Source organism: Diadema antillarum, unplaced genomic scaffold (genome assembly GCF_040938485.1).
Source record: "Diadema antillarum isolate AM-2024a unplaced genomic scaffold, OU_Dant_1.0 seq00000205_RagTag, whole genome shotgun sequence".
NCBI classification, from domain to species: Eukaryota; Metazoa; Echinodermata; class Echinoidea; order Diadematoida; family Diadematidae; genus Diadema; species Diadema antillarum.
The window spans coordinates 556,235-572,278 of NW_027271264.1; the positions used below are offsets into that span (position 1 = coordinate 556,235).

The 16,044-nt window shown below is 37.8% G+C and overlaps 1 protein-coding gene across 1 annotated transcript in view; it reads right to left on the minus strand.

Moving 5' to 3' along the window:
• Window positions 1-16,044, minus strand: part of LOC139728917 (adenylate cyclase type 2-like) — a 47,603-nt gene that overhangs the window by 15,999 nt on the left and 15,560 nt on the right. Inside the window, exons 5-11 of the mRNA XM_071639846.1 lie at window positions 10,001-10,128; window positions 6,467-6,625; window positions 4,555-4,687; window positions 3,997-4,158; window positions 3,566-3,624; window positions 2,005-2,085; window positions 646-715 (exon numbers count right to left, since the gene is read on the minus strand). Coding sequence (XP_071495947.1) covers window positions 646-715; window positions 2,005-2,085; window positions 3,566-3,624; window positions 3,997-4,158; window positions 4,555-4,687; window positions 6,467-6,625; window positions 10,001-10,128 — 792 coding nt within the window. The remainder of the gene's footprint in view (window positions 1-645; window positions 716-2,004; window positions 2,086-3,565; window positions 3,625-3,996; window positions 4,159-4,554; window positions 4,688-6,466; window positions 6,626-10,000; window positions 10,129-16,044) is intronic.

Consider the following 16,044-nt stretch of genomic DNA (forward strand, 5'->3'; position numbering starts at 1 on the left):
AAATAAAATCATTTGAATAGTATTCAAATGAGAAGGTCTCTGTTTCAAAGATAAGTAATCATAACTTCAATTCCTGCCAAGTACAAACACCCGTGCACCAACATCCATTTTGACCTCGGAAGTGAAAACAGGTGCCCAATAATGCTGGGATAGTGGTAACAATAATGGCAGGCCTTAACATCATTACCATAGTCATTATCATAACAACATCAAGATCACTATCATTACCACATCATTATCTTTATTATCATTAAACCACCATTGTATACATCATCATCATCATTTTTGTCATCATTTTTGTCATCATTACTGCTATCAACATCTTAATTGTACAAGGTCTCTCAAGGCCATTTCAAACAAAATGACCATAGCAAAGTTTAAGATTGATCATTAAAGGAGAAAAAAACAACAGAATTTGGGACTAAAACGAACGATTACAATGACATTCCTGTTTACACAAACCACAATGGTATGAGTCACTGTGATCAAATCACACAATTTTCAGTCTGAACTCAAAGGTTTCAGCGGCAGAATTTCGCGTCATGATTCTGGGGAAAGAGTTTTACCAAATGATGGGGAGGGTAGGTAGGCAGACAAAACCTTAATGCCTGTATAAAGAGGTGTGCTCAGGAGGTGATACCTCACCTTTCGTTCATAGTTTGACTCTCGGAAGAACATGGTTCCTCTATGAATGTCTTCTGAGCGGGACCATGGCCTGTAAATGCAAGCAAATATGTGTTCAATATTCATTTTATAACATGTCATGTGCACAGGGTTGTTGCAGAACAATGAAAGCTAAAACACTACTGTCCAATTCTGTCTGTCCCTACGAAGTCTGGCCCATCAGTAGAACTGAAGAGTTATTATTAATCCTTAAAATGAGTTGTGTGATGAAACCTGTCTACTGTGTCATCTTCATTACTATAAATTCCAAGTGAGAATAGACTGCTACATAATATAGCAACATGAAATTAAAATCATATGAGTATAAATTAGTATTTGTAATTACAATCTACAGCTATATGAAAATATGTAAATAAGCATATCCAAAATTTGAACATTTTCTTCCTATAGTTTCAAAACAGCTTACAAAAAATATATTGGAAGTTTATATCTAGGTAATTTCTGGTCAAGTTTTGGAACCATAATGACAGTCATACAATGGTGAAATATAACATGAATTGTAAGCTGATATCTCCCTGTTCAGTATTTTACAGTACAAACATATTCACACAAGAAGTACTCTGTACACCCTTCCAATTAGACTCACAGCTACATTGACCACCCATCTATGACAAACAGATAAAAAATTTTCTAGTTATCTGATCTCAACAAAAATTCAGTATGATTTCACTCTTTCTTATGAAAACCAGGATTGAATGGCTTCATCTATTTTTTTTTAATTCATTCATTTTTTTAAAATTTTTTTTATTTTTTATTTTTTTTTTTTTTGGGGGGGGGGGGTCGGTGGGGGACTAGTTCTTTAAGTACTATCAAGCATTCACTTCATTTAAACATTACTTGACTAAGAAACACAAAATAAAACACATATCACACACAAATAAATATACAAATCAATAAATTCACCGGAAAGGTATGCTCCAGAAACATTTTACAAACTAAATATCTAGAAACTACCATCAATCTGTTCAATGTGGACATAAAAGAACAACGCTAAGGAAAAACAGAATATATAAAAAAAAACTTTCATACAATGAAGAGAAAAGCACACTGGAAATATAAGCACATTTAGATCATGATGTTAAGTATAACACAATCTCCCTATCCTAGCAATGAATACTTTTATGACATTGGGGAGTCAGCTAATTCAAAAGCAATTGCTTCAAAAGTCGATTGACGCATCCATCATCTAATTTTGCGTCACGCAACAGTGTAACCCGGACCCTGCGGACGTGTTTGTCACATACATTTGAGCTGCAATGTTTTTATTACACAAGGGGGCCATCATAACATGCACAGAAAATCAGCCTCATCAAAACTTACTTCTGAGAATTGATGGCCTCTATGGCTTCCAGCATACGCTCATTAACTCTCTTGTCAAACATGACTGACTGACGATGTATTCTGAAGAGCAAGGGAGAAAAGAGAGGGCAAGATACTTGTATAACCTTTCTCAGAACTGATTAGAGCTCTACACATATGTACAGACGTCTTTCAATTGTTAACACTGCCAATAAATTCAGCATTAGGTTTGTTCCCTCCCTGCATAACAGCCATTTCTTGGGGGAATCACTAAGACGGGACTTGGCTATATCTTGCGGCATGGACAAATGAGTGGGTGAATGGATGATTGAACTGATAAAAGAATAAATAAATGGAAGAATGAATGAATGTGTACATGAAAGAGTGGATGGATAGATGGATGAATGGATGGAAGAATGGAAAGGTAGATGAATGAATAAATGAATGAACGAATAAATAAACAAATGAATGTATGAATGAATGAATGAATGAATGAAAGAAAGAAAGAAAGAAAGAAAGAAAGAATGAATGAATGAATGAATGAATGGTTAAATGAATGAATGAATGAATGAATGAATGAATGAATAAATGAATGAATGAATGTATGCATGGATGGATAAATGGATGGATGGATGAATGAATGAATCAATGACAAAAGGACTAATAACACAAAAGTTCCCTTGTCACTCCAAGTACAATGTAATGTAGGAATAATTACTTGGCAGCATCTATGACTGTGGGTGATGTACAATGTATATTGGTTCATGGAGGTTCATTGCAATTAACAAAGATGCGAGCATCTCCCTTGGTACGATGAGATAAAGGGATGATTGACATCCATCCTGGCTGCACTTTACTTGTGTGTCAGCCCATTCAGGGTCGATGAGCACGGAAATCATTTGTTAGATAGGTTCTATGAATCATTCCATTAATGTCAGAAAAAAATGAACGTTCTCTTTTTCAGCGGAAGGGAATGGTCCTATTGTATTCCTAATGATGTTTTCACTGTGGAGCAGTCACTAAAGCAGAACTCCACTTGTTTGTCTTGTTGAAGTTGACTCTTACAAAGATATTACAGTCAAGCAAATAGAATGATGGAACAGATCATGGAAATCACTTGAATAAGAAGTGGGGTCACACTTCTAAAAGAACGGCAGTGTTTACATACTCTGCATGTGTTAGTATTTATATTTAACAAATCTTTGCAATGTACGTTTATGTTGGCCGAAAAAAAAATGCAGAAATCAAAATTAAATCAATTCTAATCAAAACTACGAACAATTGACACCGGCATTCGTTGCACTGTGAAGACAAAACTTTTCATCATTTTACTTTCGCTAATATTGGCTCCTCAACGAAATTTGCAAGACTTTCATACACGCAAAAATTTATAGTTTTAAAGTAAACACACAGACACTGTTTGTTGAGACTCTTGTAGATGATACCTGACTGATCACAGAGTGGAAAGGTACATGATGTGAAAATGACATAAATACATTGGGAGGCAATTTGTGTGTGTTTGTGTGTGCATATATGTGTTTCATAAAAGTATCTATATAATCAAAATATCTGGACTAAATACCTTGTATTGTGATCCATAATGCTAAATGGAATAAGGCAAGCATTAAGAACATGGATACCCTGAGAGGAGAAATGAATAAATAGGAAATCAATTAGGTTACTTTAGATCAGATTATTATGTTGAACAGCACTATACATACAAGTATTTCCATAAATATACTTTCTATTCAAGACATAGTTTAGTAAAAAAGATAAAATGTCTGCTTACATTATCACACATGTTCACACCCCAGAATGCGCTCTCTGGATTTTAAAGTGTACTACAACTGGTATACATGCATTATCTCTCTGCACAAGTGAAAATGTCATCATCATTATATTACATGTACGAACAACAATCTGTATTTTGACAAGACATCTTCTCATATTGCCTTCACAAAGTGTAGCTGGTAGCAAGGTGAATATGAATATCGCAAGGTTATTCTGACTCACAGAAATGCCAATGGATTTTGGTACAGGCATGGTGGCGATCTGCTGAAAGGGTTTGTCGGCCCCAGACCAGGACTCCAGGAAACGGGCCATTCGGCGCGACGTCTTCCCACGGGGCTGGTCTTGGGGCGCTGCTTGGGTCTGCAGGAGGTCCGTTGTGGCTGACTGCATAGGGAAGATACAAGATGAAAGAAACCTCCTCGTCCAAATGTGACCGGTTGATGATTGAGCAATTGAAAAATATCTATCTTGACCAACCTCATTCTCAACATTTGAAGAAATACCAAACATCATTACAAATTAGTAAAAAAAAAAAAAAGAGCAGGCATTAATTTTGAGCATCTTGCACCTAGCATTTATCACAAAGATGATAAGATGGTAACATAAAGTTGAGGTGGACATTTTCTCTGGCAGTGATATCTGGGGTACAATAAATAGAATGGAACACTCTCTATTCTTCCAGCTTTTCCTCCTCACCATAAAAGCCCAAACCAATTACAGCTGTCATCTCTACAGCTAGTGATTCTTCAAATCTCAAGGTTCTCTATTAAAAGTCCTTGCCTTGGGGTTGACGATGAAGAATGTGTTGATGCCCGTGTCCCGCAGGTATTCACTTCTCTCATGACCTCTGCCCGGCTCGACGTCATACTTTCCTCCTAAGTTGTCGAGGGTTGTCTGGGTAATGTGCACTCTCCTGTAAAACAACAACATCAACACACATAGACAGACAGACAGACAGATAGACAGACAGACAGACAGACAGACATACTGTGAGGTAATTCACGTCTAATTAAGTTAAAATGGCTTGGTAAGTACTGCCAACCTTTTCACTGCACTTTTTTGTTCAGCAGTAGGATCATTCATGTTGTAACATGAAATGAGATGCGTGTACCTGATAATCTCAACCTAAGAGCTGATATGTGTACACTAGTCCATGCAAACACGTAGCATTCAGAAATAGCCACCTGAGCATCCAACAGCTTAGACTTGGATAAGCACACAAAATATGAAAACCGCCAATAAAAGAAAGGCAATAAAGGAATCAGTATATTCTATGAATAAAGAATACTTTTGAGAATGTTGGTTTTTAAGGAACTATGTTTGCAAGAACAGCCTGTGAAGAGACAACAGTTGGTCTGAATGATTGCAATGCTTTCAGAAATCTTCATGTCGACACTACTGAGGTCAATTGCGAGGTGAACAATGTGGTGTCAGTATGCTCAGTAAAGAGGAATTTGAAGACTTTTTGAAAACATCATTCAGGAGCAAGGAGAACATAAAGCCTTGGTTCTAAAATGCAGGTGAAAGGAACCAAGTGGTGTTTTTGGTCATTCAAAAATTCAGAGTCTTTCTGTAAACGCCATCATGAATTGAGGGGAGGTAAAGTAAAGCCTTTGATTGTGAAATAAAAATTTCAATATCAAGTACGTTCTTTCTCATAAATGCACCAGTGAGGAATCCATATTCTCAAATACACATGAACGACATTCAGAATGAAGAGTTGATGCAATTTGACAAATTTCCGCTTTTTTGTGTGTGCTTTGGACTGTTCACTGGTGATCATTAAACCTGCATGAAAAGAGCATGAGGACATATGAGAAGTGGCTAATTCAATTGTCATTCTCACATACAATCAGTGCCAGTGCAGCTCTGTCTTATTCGGCTGCCATTCTGCATGACTTTGCAATGTTCTTTGTCACGCATATCGCTTGCACAAAAACATCCGCTCCATATCAAAATTTTGGGCAGAAACAAGAAAATATATATCTATGCTGCTGTGAAGTTTGTGATTCGATTAGAAACAACACCTGCAGCTAGAACAACCGACAAATCTAATAACGCGGCGGGAATTCGTATCAGATTCAAGCCGTCAGCTTGAGAGAAGGACAGAGCGGAATGGAAACAATCGCACTGCAAAGATTGCAACCTTGATTCCACAGCTTTGACACCACACTGAGTGGTTTGTTCTACTGAGGATCTTCAAGCCATTCTCAGCATCTGGATGCTGTTTAGAGAGTTTAATCACCTCTCTATTGAAAAAAATAATGCTTTAATTTAAAATTTTCTCTGTGCATATATCTCATCCTTCTAAATTCACAAAGAAGGACCTACATTCTTTAATACTTCTGTTTATACTTCATGCATTTTCTTATCACACATATATATAATTAAAAAAAACAACAACTAAACATTCCCCATTAAGCATGCTTTTTCCTATTTCTTTGAAATACAGATTGAAAAGGGAAATTTGTCCTGATTGAGAATGCCTTTCCCACCTGTCAATTACGTCTTCTATCATCATTGCAACTGATAGACAAACTGCCCTACATTGACGTATCATCATGTAATCAGATTCAGGATAATACAATCAGCAGATGTGGAACATTCTATATATTCCCGTTTGTGATTGAACCAGTCCTACTTTATGATGAACAGAAAGAAAACAAAGAATTTTAACTCGGTCAAGACTTACCCAGGAACCCCGCAGCTCTCCATATGATTGGCCAGCGTGACGTCATGTGACCAGACATCATACTGCCACTTGCGCAATCCGAGGACCCCGCACAGGACGTTCCCCGTGTGTACGCCGACCCTCATGTTCACGTCCACACCGGTGGCATCCCGCACAGTCCTAACAAGGACAAGAGGAAGCAGACACTTGACTCGTGGCATCTATACGCAGAGACTCCAGTTCTCCCTCTTTCGGTGAGAGATCTCCCGCTTTGAGACCATTTTTGCAAAATCTCCCACTCTCCTCCCACTTGTGTTTGAATTTCTCTCACTCGATGTGTCTCCCGTTTAAAACATATTCTCTCCCTCTTGGAATTGAACTTTGCCTCGCCCAACATTAGCTCTGTCGTGATTATGTTCAAAATTAAAGTTAAAATAGCATCGGACATCTATAACCTCGGAGCTTCGTGACGTGCATGAATTTTGTGAAGATTTGTAAGAAAGGAAGTGGGAAACTTGTGAGGCAATGATATCACCTCAACTCATTTGCATATATGCCTGTGACAGTTTTATCAACAAAATTTCATGAAAAAATGTGAAACCTTGTATTTCAAAGGCTTTCTTACTTTAAAGGGATCATATAGTTTTGGTTGAGATTTAACTTCAGGTTCCTAGCATTTTTGGCGAGATAATGAGAAACCTCTTATGAAATATGAAAGAGCATATAATTCCAAGAGGGATTCAATGTCTATTTGATGAAAATTGGTTTTGAAATGGCTGAGATATCTAAAACAGAGCAATCCCAATAAAAGGTGGGACCCACGTTTATAAGGATTGCCTTGTTCTACAGTGTACTTTGTTTTTGGATGTCTAAGCCATTCCATAACCAAATTTCATCCAATAAACTTCAAATTCCTCTTAGAATGGTATGCTCTGTATTATTTCATAAGTGGTCTCTTGGTATCTCGCAAAAAGTTCAAAGCTCAATCCTCATCTCCACCAATACTGTACCATCCCTAAACTTTCCATTTTGAAATATACCAGCTGCATGGTCAGGGGGAAAAATAGAGCGTAGGATGAATGAAGAATCTGACTGAGAAGATGGACAAATATGATTCTTATTTAGTCAGCATAGAGAGTGGGAAAAAAATGTCACTCTGATAATGCATTCATATCTTATGTAGATAGCAAGATTTGCCATTCTCTCTTCTGACATTTGCAATCCAAACAGTCTCTGAAATTATATTTGAGCAGACAGATTGTTTTTCAGTCTGCAAAATGCTATTAATTACCTCCGTCAAGGGAGGAGGTTATGTTTTCGTTACCGTTGGTTTGTTTGTTAGTTGATTAGTTAGTTTGTCCGTGTGCAAAATAACTAAAAAAGGAGTTAATGGATTTGGATGAAACTTGCAGGAAAGGTTGAGAATGACACAAGTAACAAATGATTAACTTTTTGTAGTGATCCGAGAATTTTTGGGGAATTTATGAAGGATTTCTGATATTTTAGCAGGTAGGGTCAATGAACTTGGGAGTTCAGGCTTTGCGTATTTGAGGTTTGCATGCGTGCACTAAAGTGCGTGCTCTAGTTTCTGCTAGGGCGAGGCGCGCCTTGCAGCTGAGGGTTTATGACGTAACAAAGGCTTCTATATTGGGAAATCGGGCGACTTTCAGCACACAATGCTATAAGTACGTATGGGTGGAAGTCACTTATATCTCTATGGAAGAACAAGATTAGTGGTAGAAATGAGCTGCATGCTTGGCGGAGGTCTGCGCTCTCAGAGTGCTTTTCTAGTTACTTTCTGTGATTACGGCAAAGAAAACATAGGCACACATTAAGAGGAGAAAGTTACACCAGTTGTGCAAAATTTGGCGGGCAAATTTTCTCTTTATCCTCAGCTTACAAAAGCACTTGGTGATTTCTTATAAAAAATATTAGATAGTGCATGAAAACAAAAACAAATACTCACACTAACACTAATGCAAACATGTGCACAAACAAACAAATATTAAAACAAACACACTTAGACACAAACACACACACACACACACACACACACACACACACACACACATGCACACAACCACACGCACACACATAAACTCACACAACTAGAAAGAGAAGGCTGTGCACATGATTGGCATTATTCAAATTCTCCCAGGTGAATTACATCGTGACGAATGGGCAGGGGATTTCAGCGAGACGAACAAAGGAGCTAAGTGACTTATGTCTGTGTGCTAGATACGCAGTGAAAGGTGATCCAGAGTCGATATTTGGTCTGCCTAGATTTTTTTTTTTTCTTGCAGTGGCACAAATCCATCCCAGGCCCCGGAGGTGAGTGCAGCGGGATGAGTGCTATAGATCAATTCTCACACCTTCAGTGTCTTTGATGCATTGGAGGAGGGCTACTCTGCAGCTCAAGTGACCAAACATTTGGGAATTCTTCACCTTTTTCAAGCCCAGAAATGCCACCTCATTTACTTCGATAGACAAAAAAACGAAGCAAATGCCACTTTTCTGGCAAAGGTAAACATGCTAAGAATATACTCAATCTATCTTACCTCTGGCCAATAATGATAGCATAAACATGGAATATCTAAAAACTGCGCAATCTTCATATTCTTTAAAATTCAACAGAACTTTTGTAACAGTCAAATATCAAATATCAAATCTCTCAGCAAGTGAATAAACACAGTTCAGTGGGAATAGGCCCACCACAAAACTTAATTGCGACAAAATTTTCGACTCTTAGAGCACATGTATACCCTTCTTTTCTGACAGGTTCCATATGTCTACATTGAAGAAATATACATATTTCATATATACATATTCTTCTTCTTTTGGTGCTGGAGAAAATTGAAGGCAGAAATGACATCTTCCAAACCTTAGCTCCACATGTATACATAAGTACTGATTAGAATCTGTGGGAAATATAACCCTACTGACACAAAGGAAAGCCTAGTCATTTCATTGAGAAATACCAAAATAGGTTGGATTGAAATTGAAGATTGAAATATTGTCATCCTCGAATTGAATTTTGATTTCACTGCTTATATCTTATATTGGACAAAGATGGAATTGGGTGAATTCAATCTGTTCAAAATAAAAAAGAAATGTGGGACTATTTTTCCAATTTCAAGCAACTATACACCTTAATCTCCAACTCTCTCATAATAATAAAGAAAATGGCAAGAAACAAACAATGGAAGAAATATGTGTGTGTGTGTGTGTGTGTGTGTGTGTGTGTGTGTGTGTGTGTGCGTGTGACGCACCATCACAACAGCCATATAATGTTGGAAAAATAATTTTTGTTCTTTGGTAGATATGAATTCATTAGGCATTCAGCTTTAAATTGATTATAATTTGCCCTACTTCATTAAAAGGAAAATATTTAAAAAATGAATTAAATGTTACAAAACAGTAGAGGGTATAATGCCAAAGTTGGATTTACATGCATTTTTCTTCTGCTTTATGATCTCCGACTTTATTCGGTTAACTAGATGGCGCACCACATATATGCAAGCGATATATTTGATTTGCAGTATTGGGGTTACTCACTTGATGGCTTCACACATGGCTAGTCCCATCTCCACACAGTTTATGGCATGAGTAGGCCGCGAGATGGGCAGACCCGATACACAGTAATAACAGTCACCAAGAATCTTGATCCGCATACAGTCAAACTCCTGACAGACAGATCAAAAGGGAAGAAAAATGTTACTTAGGACTTTATTGCATTCTTTACCAAGCCTTCCTTATTTAGGAACATCTTGTAGCATTTTCTAACATATAATGGCAATAAAACTGTGAAAGTGGCTGCACAAAGACAACTGGGACAGCTTGAAACTCCAAAATAACAATAACCGATATTTATATAGCGCTTTTTCTATAAAGACTCAAAGCGCTTCAACAATTTTAACAAAATACAAGAAATCAAAAACATTTACAAAATAAAACAAAACAGAGAAAGGACAAAGCAAAACAAATAAACAATGACTCTAAACTAGTCAGATCACTACCAGTGGAATTAGGCAAGAGCTATAAAAAGGTCAAACTAATGCAACAATGTTTACCTTAGAATATACATAATGATTTCGTGAGATCAGCCAAGAGTGTGAAATTTCATGACTTCATTGTTCTGTGCCAAATCCAATTCCACCATTCTCTTGTCTGAAATCTTGTACAGAATCAAAGTCCACCAAAAGGTGGAGTCGCATTTAATTTCAGTCTGTTGAGGATGGGCTGATTTTGCTACAACACACATTTTCCATACTAGACACCTACCCGAGTATACTCAGGACTGGATCTTCAATGGGTTAAAATGTGAGAAGCCCTTGCATGCTCCCCGAACATCACATCTAATTTCCATTCCCAAACATTTTCATTCCCACAATAAGGGGTCTATGGTGTCTTTAAAAAGGTCAAAAATCACAATAAGCTGGGCCCTTCATCAGACCATGGATGCTGGCTACAGATCACTAATCTCTTCACCACTACACAGCTCGGAAGTGACTTGTAGGTGCACTGCACACTCAAAGTGAATGAGGCCAAATCGAACAAACGAGTGACTGTTCTCTTGTGATGTAACGGTCACAGAGCATTCTAGAGGAACAACACTTGACTCATTGACAAATAAAATCAATTATCACACACACACACACACACACACACACACACACACACACACACACACACGCTCACCCAAACACACATACATGTACATTCTCACAATCACCACTATATATCCAAGCTGTTTGCTACTTATTTTCCATTCACCTTTGACAACTACGTAGGTTTAGACCCCCTTTGAGAAAATCTTGAAGGGCATAGGGTACACAAAAATCACAATTTCATGGAAAAAGTGGCATTTTTATCGATACAGTTATGAAAACAGACCCAATTCCTCAAGGAAACAGCAATGAATTATTCAATGCACCTCCTCCTAGTAAATGAATTTCAAACCTTGTAATCGAGTTTGCATGGACAATTTGTACCTGTTGCTGCCATACACGGCAACCCTTACACAAGCTCCATGGTTATAACGAACAGCTTTTGATTAAAAAAAAAGGTACTGGCATACTTAAACTTGGAGAATGTGAGTAAACAAGTCTACATCCTATATGGAGGTCTGAATTCCTTCACAAGGCATCTGCCATGTTGCCCTTTAACCCGTTCCTTACTGGAACCTGGTGGCCTCTGTAATATGTCATTGGGGATTTAAGAATTCAGTATGGAAAGGGTTAAATTTCACAATGGGGTCTCACATCTGTTAAGGATGATCTTCAACAAGTGAAACTTGCTTTCAAAAATCTAATCAGTCTCATTACTGAAATATTACTTCAAAGAAAAAATCATAAGTCACAACAATACAAGTAGCAATAAGTTGCTACACACAATCATTATAACTACAATTTTTGTATGCCTCTTTGACAAAGCTTTTCATATGCTTTTATTTTTTTCCTCATTTGACATATGTGGTACCAAGTCTATAAACTGACAGACTTGTATTTAGTGCCACAACGGTCAGTCAACATAAATATTCCTCCATCAAAAATGTGATTTTGTAACTGAAGCTATCCATAAGGGCTTTCCAGGCAACATCAGAAATAACTAATTGAAAATATATATCACATTTGATGGAGCAAATGAGGGAGCATTATATTGGCTGAACCTACTTAACCTGTTGAGGACGGGCTGATTTTGCTACAACATGCCCCCTTGAGACTTGCCCAACTTATAATCTGGCCTCCTCTTCAACGGGTCAAGAATCTAGAAGGATCTTTGTACCTTGAGGGCATAGTTCACATCAAGCGACATGTTCAGATGGTGTAACATGACCTGAGGTGTATGTCCCCTGGTATTAGCCTTGTCCCCATTCATCACCGACGCTGTATCGTGTATCTCAGCCGTGGAGAGCTGCCATCTTGTACACGGTCATGTTTTTTTGTGATGGTTGTTTTACCACAGATGTATATTCATATGTGATGGAGTGATCACATGCACTTTTCACCCACATTTCGTTTGTCTCAAAATTTCTCTTGTAGCATCACAGATGGTTGATGTCATTTTTTGATTAAAAAATGTAGATTTTGAGATGAAATACATTTCAGTTTTTTGCTATTGATCATTATACAAATTCATTTTTTTCATTTATCATGATAAAATTAACACACTTTGCACTGATACACACTTGACCAAATCATGTACAAATACTCAGCATGTGTTAAATTTTCATTTTCCAGTATTTTTTTAATCAAATGTCAAAGGAATTGGAGCTCCAAGATGAGTTTTTTTTTTTTCATTTTAGAGTTCCCTCTATGCATTTTTTTTCCTCAAGAAAATGAATCTGGCAATCATTTCTAATAACAACAATGAATTTGGAGCAATCCGTTAATAACCAATCGCCCTGCGAACGCCCCTTTTCAATCATCAAAATTGATATACCACCATCTCTTGGCATGATGTCATTGACAGAACTGGATACCAGTCACAGTCAATGTGGACTGAGCAATGTAAAACTAATATTTTAATCACCTAATTGTATATTTTTGTTAACCTGGTTCATGACTACTTCAAAACTTATATGATTACCAGTATGAGTACAAAATAAACAGGAGAAAAGCTAGAAATATATATATATTTAATGGAATTTTATGCTGTTTTTCGTAATGGACCAATCACAAATTTGAGTGCTTGCAGTAGCACCAATTCTCTGCACACTTGTGTAAACGCTTTATGTGGGCCTGCGAAAGGTAATTGCCACTCCTTCGTTACTGTTGAGACTACATCCAGAACTATGAAATAAGAGCCAAAGCATGTTGCATTACACAGGTCCTTTAAACTGGCACTTAAACTAATTAGAAAAGAATACGCACAAGAGAGGAAGAGGCATGAGAGGTATGAGCACTACCACCTCTCCAATCAAACTCATTCCAACACACTACAGAGAGTCATTGTGTCTGACTAGAAATAGAGTGTGCATCATAGAAAGAGTCCTGAGACTAGACCACACTCTCTACCACCAAACCTATCACACTCATGATCAGGTATACACAATAGTCGTCAAACTGAATCAAGTATCATCCAATTAAACAGTTTCAGCTGTAAGAGTGGAAACTTTGTCACACTTGATTTTATTACAAGTTTATCTTAATTACGTGTAAATGATGAGTATTTTTGAACACATTTCGACATTCCAAAAAGTATTTGTGTCCTGTTTTGTTGCCCTCGTTTAGTGAAGTATTAAATTATACAAATGATGCACAGGATAGAGTGCGTTAGTGGAGGCGTATAGCGCACTCGAGGGTATTTACAATTGTGAAACATGCACGAGGCGAAGCCGAGTGCATGTTGCACTACATTGTAAATACCCGAGAGTGAGCTGCATCTCCACTAATGCCACGAAATAATCCTGTGCATCATTTGTTTTATAAAATGGGTCGAAAATTCGAAAACTAATAGCATTTTTCAGTGTGTTTCACGTACCTTTGTGGGTCAAGACGTCCGAAGATGTTCGTCCCAAACATTTACGCACGTCGCACTCGGAAATCCCGCACATATAAGTATGATGGGGGGTTGGGTCTCCGGACACTTAGTTCCCGCATGAAAACTTACTTATTTTACATAGAATATGCACCCTTTACCTTAAAGACTTGATATAGACTCCTCATATAGGCCTACTAGACAACATACTCTGAAAACGGCGTGAGAATTAACCTGCTAAATTGTTGGATTTGCCCTTCAAAGTGACTCCATGTACGCGTCCGGTCCCACAACACTTGGTCTACTGTACTGTACGTATCAAGAGTATATAAGTATGCCACACATGTTGTTAAAAGCACAAGGGAAGAAAGGCCGGCCGGTCGGCAGCCCGAACTAGAAGTTGTTTGCAGGATTGATAGCGCGTATGCATGCAATTCAAAGGAGCCACCGCGCGCACAGACGATCGGCAATAGGATTTAACACGCAGTGCAATGGGACTAGAATAACCAAAGCACACGTGACTCATTTCAGCGCTTCCTATTGGCTACGTTCTTGAACCCATTTTATAATATTACTATCATCATCATTATGATTATCATTATTTTAAATTGAAAATGTGCTGACTGTAAAGAACATATATTCCATCTATAAGTAGATACTACCCACCACACCAGCTGTGGGTATAATTACAGACACGTCCAAACTCTTCTTGTCCTCTTTACATGCAGGAATTTATCCTTGAGAAGGATAATGATAGCTTCTGTAATTTTGTCTGAGATTTTTAATAGCTATGGTGCTGAATCTTTGGAGAGCAATTTTACAGTCATGCTTTTTAGATAATAAAGATGATGCAGATGGCATCAATTAATACAAAATAGGAGATAGTGGTCCATTATTTCTTACAAATCAAACTATGCCAGGCTTTGAATATACATAATTTGACATCTGTTGTTGATGTTGTTGCTAGTGTTTTCTTAATATCTGCAAGAATATGCATTACCAGGGGGATGACGCAAATTTTTGTAGTATTTCAACCAAGAAGGATAGATTTTCCTCAGTATTCTTGTTCAAAATGCACATGGCCACAATACAAACACACTTCACATTCTGAGAAATATTCAGTACAGATCATACTCGTAGGGACTCCCAGATCCATGATGGTTGGATGAGAGAGAGAGAGTTTGGGGGCAAAGATTGGCCCCAATAAGGAGCTTTGACCTGAGAGCTGATTGGGTTGGCCAATATGATCCCGTCCCAAGATACCCCTTGTAAATCAGGAGCAATAAACAAATCTCCAATATCAATGATTCACAGCAGCGAGTGGCAGCGGGGAGAGTGGGTTGCAATCTCAGATAGATTAACCCATATTTCTCCTTGCTCTCTCTCTCTCCTTCGCCTCCAGGGCTGTCCCTCTCTCTCTCTCTCTCTCTCTCCCCCTATCTTTCTCTCTACATACCTCTCTCTCTCTCTTTACATATATATATATATATATATATATATATATATATATATATATATATATATATATATATACCTCTCTCTCTATCCCTCTCTTTCTCTTCCTATCTCTATCTATCTCTCTGAACTTGTCTGTCTATCTACTTATATAATGCCTCTCCCTCTCTCTTTCAATCTCTCTCTCTTCTCTGAATATAACCCTCTCTTTCTACCTATATTTCTCTCTCCCCTTTCTCTCTTATTCCTTCTCTTGATCTCTCTCTCTCTTGCCCTCTCATCCTCTGCCTCTGAATGTGAGATGACCAAACGTCGAGAGAAAAAAGGAGGGGGATTTTTCTTATTCTGAACTGAAAACACGCTAAAAAATTGACGATCAAGTATTGAAGATCGCAAAACATCTCATCCCCAGTGCGTTAGTTTGTTGGATGAACACAAAACAGTTGATGTGACTGGTGTGTATTGACTTAGAATCCATGGGGGGAGGGGGGGGGACATATCAAATAACAAAGATTGATCTTTGTATCATCCTATCATCCCTACTCTTCTGAGCTGGTCTTATGTAGACTGGCAAGTGAGTGGAAATCTTTCTGAATCTAAATCTTATCCACTACCCTGCAGCAAAAGAAAACAACAACAAACAAACAAATATCCCAACACACAGT